This window comes from Temnothorax longispinosus, chromosome 5 (assembly GCF_030848805.1).
Source record: "Temnothorax longispinosus isolate EJ_2023e chromosome 5, Tlon_JGU_v1, whole genome shotgun sequence".
Classification (NCBI taxonomy): domain Eukaryota; kingdom Metazoa; phylum Arthropoda; class Insecta; order Hymenoptera; family Formicidae; genus Temnothorax; species Temnothorax longispinosus.
Genome location: NC_092362.1, coordinates 17,270,274 through 17,279,290, shown reverse-complemented (window position 1 = coordinate 17,279,290; position 9,017 = coordinate 17,270,274). Strand labels below are relative to the sequence as shown.

Below are 9,017 nucleotides of genomic sequence, written 5' to 3'. Positions count from 1 at the left end.
TCAAATTATATCGAAGAATATATCTACCGAAGACTATGTGAAACATTAGATATAAGAAAATTTTGGCCGACGGAAAAATACGATAGACTTTATTGGATCTTGGTTTCTGTTTCTTCTCTCAAGTTTAGCTTTTTAAATGCTTCCCGAGTACAAAATAATTTGACCCACGGTCAAAATGTATCCGAAACAAATATGGCTAGAAGACCATCAATATACATATATGCTTTACCATCTTCAACAATAACAATGGGCAATATAATATGGTCACGGATGAATCACAGACACTTATTATTTGCTCGGACGCCGCTGATAGCAATAGATGATTCAATTGGTCATGTCCGACCGACGACCATGTGGCGAATTAATGAGATACTACTTCCACGAGCACAGCTGATTATCAAGCAGAAAAATTTGACTTGTAGCTCTCATAAAAATGCATTCTGCAGTTCTATGCGACGCGACGTAACAAAATGAAATATACAAAACTTGGACCGCCGTTTACACATTTTTTTAAATCAAGAGCTGTTAAATATTAAAGAATGAAATTAAACCAATCCTTGAGTTAAAAATATTTTGTTAACATGTGTGTCCAGTATTAAGTATTTTAATTCCATTGGTTTAGTTGAATTAACATTGTTTTAGTTAAAAACGACATATTGAGTACGAGCAGTGGCGATCTATGAAAGTGGTAAAAACGACTGAAATTAAGTATAATTTTAACAGTACGAATTTAACAGTAAATATTTAAATTTTTGACATATAATTATATTAAGATATTTTTGCCAAAAATCGAAATCTGGAAAATGGAAATTTGCTACTGGTATTTATTAACGTGAAAATATTCCGCAAGTCCTGTAGTATTTGTGCGCGTAGCGCGTATATTTTTTCATGGACTTTGCACACTCCCGAGTCGGTAAACAACGGTCGACATTACTCTGCCGTCGTGTATGATTGAAATAACTGGACCAATTCCATCGAGCGAATACCGACGTGTTTGCGAGCGTGATCGGTAAGACTTACATTGCGTCCTGCCGTGGACTGCCGGCGGTGATGAAGTAGGCGAGCTGCACCGAAGGCGTCGATTCGATGGTGGAATCAGCATTGACGACGCTTCCGCCGAATTTCAGCGCGAGCACAAGAGCCTCCCCGGTGTTGACCGGATTGAACACCCACGGAAACGTCAGATTCACGTCCCGCCTTTCCACGTCCCTGAAAAAAGTTTGAGGCTCGATTTAAAACGCGAATTAATCAGTTTGTTTTAAAACACGCCATTTTACTCCTTTGCGTATTCGGAATCACTTATTTATTCATTTCGTTAATGCGTTTCGCATACTTCATTATCACACGTAGATCTAAAATGTCGTTGGCGAAGCAATCGTCGAGCCATCGCGCACAAATTTGCTCGTAGGTGAACACCTCGTCCTCGTACTTGGCCGTGACGTTCCTGATTAACCAGTCGAGCTGTTGTAGCTCCTGCCAAATCGCGCTCTTCAGCATATTATGCCCGCCATCCTTGGGAATTACAATTACTCGACCGAATCGGCCTGCAACAAGCAACGGATTCAATCGATCACTAACTAGGAAATAAAACCATTCTTCCGGCAATAGCAAAACATTGGCTTCTGTATTGCCTTCCTATAAGCGCGGCGTGGTAAAAAGTTAGTAGAAAGTCCAATTATGAAAATATTTCATAATGGAAATCAAGAAAGTTAAAAGATTTTTTTTTTAAGTTAAACCTTATTTTAAGAAATAACGACACACTTGAGATTCGCTTTTTAAGATCGATGTTGAAAGTTGTGATTGCTCCAGGCATTGAAAAAAAAATAATAATAAAAAGCGAGAAAGAATTAGATACACAGTTTTTCTGTATAGAAGAATTTTATAGGCGTGTCAGGAATATATCTTATCTATGCCGACTCTCGACTGGAAGGATTACAGGCTCGCTGGATTCCTCGCGGGCGAAGAAATCGCGTGAACGGCAGGCAGGATCGAGACGAGACTCTCACCTGGTCGTGTGATACGGCTGACATCGAATTGGTGGCTGTAATTGACTTTGAAGTACTGCTCGACTATCGCTCGCTCGGTCTTGCTGGGGCCGTTGATGGGCGAGAAGAGGTATTCCGGGTCGATTTCGTAGTGTATCCTCTGGTAGCCGGTGAAACATATGCACGCCAGCAGTATCGGCACGATTACGAAGTAGCCGGGGTGTCGACCGACAACGAGGCCAACCTTGTAAAACGCGCGGTTCAAGAAGTCGTCGACGCACGTCAAGTGCCACATCTGAAAGCGAAAGTACAATAAAACCGTTAATCATTATTCCATCTGATACGTCGCTGGAATATCGAGGATCGAGACCGAGTTAACAAAATCTTTTAACCTACACTATTCAATTTTTAGTGTCAAATTACACTCAATTCGAGTCTTTTTTAATCATTCCTTTACGTCACCACTCCACTCAATATGTCCTTATAATTTGACTAAATCAATATAGTTAAAATAGTGCTGTTTTATGATAAAATATAAATTTCAACACATATGGTAGTTAAAAATTACAAAGTGGTTATTTAACTCCGAGGTACTGGTTTCAATTTCATCCTTTAATATTTAACAGTTTTGGTAGAATAAAACTGAGGTGCATGTGGAAAAATCACAATATGTCGTTAATTTAACTCAACCAATGAAGTTAAAATTATACTGTTTTGTGTTAAAATAATAAATTTCTACATACAGGGTAGTGAAAAGTAACAAAATGTTATTTAACTCAAGATATTGGTTTAAATTTCATCCTTTAATATTTAACAGTATAGATAATTCTTTGGAATGGGTATCAGAAAAAAGATAATTATTAACAATTGTAAAAGCGTTACACGGTTATTGAGTTGTACACGGTCAGATTGCCGGGACATTTTTTAAGATTTCGCAAAAAACAAAGGATGTACAAAAATTTACGCCAATCTTCGTCATTTGAAAGCGCAAATCAAACGGTCTACGGAATGATGGAGTCGGAACAATAAGTCGCTTCCTGCAAACGATCCCCTCGGATGAGCCGCGATCGACAGATCGTTTGTTGTGTAGAAACTGTAGAAAGCACGCTTTACACGCGCAAGAAACGTTCCGAGCTGTCCAATTAGTGTTTTGCATTTCTAACACATTGCGCGTATATACCGCGGTAAATGCAAAGTAAGTTGCTGGGTGAATTGCTGTGTACAAGATTGAATCTCAACAACTTATGGTTCGTTGAACGCGCAACGCAAAAAATGCGCCGTAACGTATAGTGTGTGTTTTTTCTCTCTCTCTCTCTCTCTCTCTCTCTCTCTCGTTGTTGTTACAAAAATTTATTGTTCGCTTAAATCGGCGAGCGCGCCTGATGATAATTGCGCTGTTTGCTTATTCAACGCTCCTCGAAGTTAGAATAAGCGCGGAAAAACTTGTCATCCATGTATCATAAAGAGTCACGGCTTGACTTCTTACGACGCGGTTTTGCGGAAATGAGATTTCACCGAAACAAGTCAATAAAATGTGAAACGAGACGTAATTTATTTAAGACGCACCAAAAATATCTTCGATATCGGATTTCACGAAATATATAATATCCGACAGAGAGAAATTTGCCGGGTGAAGAATTTAACAGGGACACGTGGTCAGAAATATAAGACACCGGATTGAAGGATTGTTACACTCACAGAGAGCCCGTCGCTTTCCTTCAGATTTCTAAAGAATTCTGGAATAGCAGAGTCCAAACTTATATGCGCGTGCGAAATTGAAATGTCAATTTTAGTTCCCGGGTTATAAGCGATTGAGGCATTGGAGGATTCGTGCGAGAGAAGCATTTAGGATGATTGTCATTGAAATCATGTAGAAAAGTGTCGTCAGACTTGACCTACATTGTTCAGAATTACGTGTTCGGCGTGCTGAAAACTTAACGAGATTGACTGTGCTTTATAGGAGCAGATCATTCACGAAATCAGCAATGCTTACGCACTTTAATCCTTTATTGCTCAGTTTCGTTCTTTCTTATCTTCTTTTCCCTTTCTCATACTTCTTTTCTACATCCTTTCAATCATGTTTTTATCCCGTTTGATATATAATCTACGAACCTATATTCATTGACAATACGATAAAAATTATAAGATGTTTTAATCCTTCCACATATAGAATATCTCCATCCTGTATAGAAAAATAAAAATCGCGTAATTATCTCAAGTTAATCTAAAATAGATTTTCAATTTACCGCTGTTAATTAAACAAGTTTAGCCGACCAATGTCGCGGCGTAAACGATTCTTAATCGATTTTCGTTTAAACTCGTTGCTATTCATAACACCGTATCCATTAGTAATTCAATAAGGTTCCCGATTCCCGACTGGTCTCTCATATTCCTACGTAATGACAAAATAGAACCGATCGTAATAAAATTACTCCAAGTTACTTGCAAAATTAATATATACAATCAAATGTACAATCAAATTGAAATAGCCATAATGATATAATATAAATACCTTTTTCCGGCTTTGTTATCGTCGAAACATCAAAATTAATCAAGAAAAAGAGAAGGAGAGAGGATTCCCTCCCCCTTGGTTAATGAAGGAGTACGGTTGGGTGGTTTTTAATCGAAAACCCTTCGATCGAAACGAGAATCCCGCATCTTTTGTTCCGACACAAAGCCTTTTTTCACGGGACGATGGTGCCCTCATAAGGGGGCAAGATTACATGACACGACCGAAGGAGAATGAATCATCTTCGTCAGATTTTCACGCACGTTCGTCTCCTCACCTTGAAGTTCCGAGATGGGTTTTAATTCATTTTGCGTATATAGAAATATACGGTAACTCGCGGAGTTTTTAATCACATCAACTTACGTCAATCGACGTCAGCCGCGGGCCGAAAACAGACGGAGATTTCTCGCGGAGATAGTCCTATCGAGGTATCAAATTATCCTGACGTCTTAAATATCTCGAATATCCTGGGATTTAATATTTTATAGTTTATAGCGAATTCAGTTGGACGCACCAGTGCGCATCAGTTGCACACTGATTTAATCTCTAATATTTAAAGTAAAATGCAAATATTTCGACTGATAAAATGCCCGATATATGTTTTACCAAATAGTACAATGAAGAATATTGAGAATTTCGTGACCCGTTTATATTAAACATACACTTTACGTTGATTTGTGTACGATGGCTTTAACGTGCACTGAGTGCGCACTGGTGCGTCCAACCGAATTCACTATGAGTTTAGAAAAAAAGTATACAAAATTCACACAATATTTATTATTAGACTATCAAGATTTGGGCCGTAAATGATGTTTTTCTCTCTAATTAATATAATACTTTAATTTAAGTATTTCTTTTCGGACAGGCTATCCAAATAAAGCGTTCACGGTTGTAAAATCCTGAATTGGTCGAATTCATCGGAACAGAGGGCTCCGTCCAAGGCTTTTTCGCTGAATCGTTGCATCAATATCGTCGCAAACCTCTTCATAAATTTCCGTATAAATCGATTCCCGACGAAATAAGGAGCACCATAAATCTCCCCGGGAAAGCTCGGTACCAGCCTGGACCGTAGTTTTGCGACACGAAACGGCAAACGGCCGCCACGGGTATGTAGATTCGCGCATAGGGGAGCGGACTTTCTAAAACCGCTCGATCCTGCCCGTGGATTTTCCATCGCGTACCTTAGCCGAAGAAAAGGGGGGAAACACGGGGTGTCGCCAATAGGCAGAAGTTCAGAGGCCAGTGCCAGCGGTGCACAGGTGTTTCGCGCGGAGAAAGTCACGTTGAGGCTACCATTGGGTAATCCCGACCTGCCGCACACCGTCGTCGTTGCTGGCCCGTTTAGAAACGATTGAATAACATCGCGTAACAATTGCTTTTGCCGTACGTGCGGTCTCAGGTTCACCGGTAGCATCTGCATGGCGCGGCGCCGCGCCGACCCCGTCGGCGGGTGCAAGGTGGGAAAAGAGCTATCGGTATCTACGTGTATACTACGTGTATAATTTATACGCTCAATGTTGATCTTTTCAAGTTTCGATGACGAAAGAAAATATACGATATCTTGAATACTGTTCACACGTCTCTTTGTGTTAGAGCTCTCCAAAGACAATTGCTTCGCGATTTTATCGGTATGAATAACTCTGACCTGATCTGAATAAATAGCTGCGATAACCGGGGTTATTTAGACTGACAGTTATTGTCTTAATAACAGACGTAATTAAAATAGTTTCGTTGGTTTAATTGACTCGTTAAAGAAGCAGAGAGATGAGAAAATTCGAAACAGTGACATATCGGCTAAACAATTTTTGTCTTTTCTCGCGCGAAATTATATATAATAATTATTATATTAAAGTATATGAGGTGATAGTTGAGAATAAATCAATAAACTTTATTGAACAATGATCTGTATAATAATTAGTATGTACTGGTCTCAATCGCACTGGCCTGACTATAGCTTGATCTTATTTACTGTCATTGATATCATCGCATTTTATAAACGAAGAGCTCTCTGCAGCGGAAGATCGAAGTACGCGCTGTTACGACAGATTATTATCTTTAGGTCACTAGGACACACGCTGATATCTTCTTGACTCTTTAACAGCGATTATGAGCTAGGAAAATCACGTTTTCTAGCGACCAATAATAGTATCGATAAACGAACATATTGCCCTGAATAATTTCCGTATACAAGAACTTGCGGAATGTAGAACCTGCCGTGCCGAGGTGTTCGCAACAGATGTAGAAATTTGTGTGGAAAAAAGAAGAAAGAAGGCGTAACACTTTCGAGACTGGAATTTACAAACCTATTTACTCATATCGCGCATTTAAAAACAGATTTAGGGAGTCGTGATGAATTTTGCAATAGACCTGCATCAAATTTTAAGCACTTGCTGAAATAAAACAGGATCTATGAGAAGCGTACTACGAAATAAGAAAATATATAAGGAATATATATAAAGAAGACACGTAATACAAAATCGACGATACAAGAAGAAGTTTGCGTGACCTATCATCGAGGCGTCAAGTGCGATAGGATCTGTGATAGAAAAAGAGAATCTTCGAAGATTATAATATCACGCAAGAACGTTTTGATATGAATGAACATGATTAAAATTTTGTAATATCGAGAATTTGCGATGCTATACAAATCTAAAGTTACACTGTTAAATTCGTAGTCTCAAATACTCAATTTGAATCAGTTTTAACCATTCCTATAGGTTGCCACTGCTCTTACTCAATATGTCGTTAATTTAATGAAACAACGTTAATTTAATTAAACCAATGCCAATGGAGTTAAAATAATATTACTGTATTAAAATAATAAACTTCGACACACATGGTAAAAATAGACAAAATGTGATATAATTCAAAGTATTGATTTAAATTTCATCCTTTACTTAATATAATTTAACAGTATAAAATTATATCACTGAAATCGATTCGTACAGTAAACATATCCTACATCCCGGCGCACATAGTAATAACAACTTTCTTAAAAAAAAATCTAAAAAAAATAATAATCTGTATAATGATAATCAAGAATAATTACATTTAGATGGATAAAATGATAGATGTGAGCTTGCCGAGAGAGATCTTTTATTTATTCTAGAAAAGTGTATTTCTTTTACATAAAAAAGATATTTGTAGAGCTGTCGGGTAATAAACTATCGGTCCGTCAAAATGCCAATTTAATGATTAAATCCTGCGGTTCCAAATGACAGTTAAAAATGTAAGACACGTTCCCTAACGGTTCGCTCGCAGAATTTTAATTATTCAAATTCACGTCGAAATCTCCCGATTCGTGAAATATTGCATGTAATAATTTTCGTCGACGGCGGACACATTGACGTTATTAACTCAGTGCAATAGTAAATGAATGCCAGGAGAAAATTATTTTAATAACAAAAGTAACAAAGACAAGTCGCATTTTATTTATTGTTACAACATGCTATTTTCTATTACTTATTAGTCGTAAATGTCTGGTGGAAGTATCATTTATTGACAATAATTGTTGCCCCTTGAGTTTCGTAATCATTGCAGTTTCATGTTTAATGATAAAAACAACTTTCCTTGCACTGCCTTCTAATATTACTATAATAACCGATGGATTCAGTGGGAATGAAATTATACGGATAAAAACTCGCGGCAACACAGGGAAAGTATATTCAAGCATAAGGAGTATATTCAAGCGTAAGAGTGATTACTTCCTGGTGACTAGCCGGAGTTAGCGAACTATATACGCTCAAGTGACTGAAAGTGAATCGGTGAACGAGTTTTTAATTTAAGACACAATTCATCTTCCACTCTCTCCGTTGCCGTAATATTGATTTTGGCCGGCTGATATTTATTACATTTAGCGTGATCGCGGACTCTACGCTTGTCCTTCTTCTCGCCACGAATATTATTACCACAGATAAGATCCTTTTTCCTTCGCCAGTGAGTAATAAATGAACAAAATCCTTCACTTCGACCGAACTGGCAGTCTTTATTTAAAAAGCACTCAAGGTGTTCGGTCGAAGTAAAGGATTTCGTTCAAATATTATTACCGTTGTCAAAATACGAATCGTAACAGCCTAGGAAAATTGAATGTCAATCAAGAGCCTTTAACGATCAATAAAGTACACGCGCGGCCATTGTGCGATTGAAATATTACGCGATCGTTACGTCACTATTCGTTACCGTTTATTTAAATCATTTAATCGTTTACGTCCACCTCATTAGTCAACGGGAAACGCGATTTGTTTGAAACATTCGCGCTCGTTTGAAAGTAACATCTGGAGTTTGCGTAAATGTCGTGCAATTAGCAATACGCGTACGACACCGAGCGCCCGTATTCAATACGCGTCACCCCGTTATCGTGTCGCAATTTTTTTTGTCTCGCAACCTTTAATGGATATATATGATTTTACGCGCGCGCTATGAAAAATATCTATTGATTATCGCCGAATCTAATCCCCGCGATCGGCAACCTGCAATATAATCATTATCATTGCAATTTGCATCGTTTGCGCGATCGTTATACT

The 9,017-nt window shown here is 38.1% G+C and overlaps 1 protein-coding gene across 1 annotated transcript in view; it reads right to left on the bottom strand.

Annotated features, from left to right (window-relative positions):
- Ptr (patched domain-containing protein) overlaps positions 1-9,017 on the bottom strand; it is a 28,995-nt gene that overhangs the window by 11,040 nt on the left and 8,938 nt on the right. Inside the window, exons 2-4 of the mRNA XM_071778792.1 lie at positions 2,007-2,280; positions 1,334-1,544; positions 1,021-1,209 (exon numbers count right to left, since the gene is read on the bottom strand). Coding sequence (XP_071634893.1) covers positions 1,021-1,209; positions 1,334-1,544; positions 2,007-2,280 — 674 coding nt within the window. The remainder of the gene's footprint in view (positions 1-1,020; positions 1,210-1,333; positions 1,545-2,006; positions 2,281-9,017) is intronic.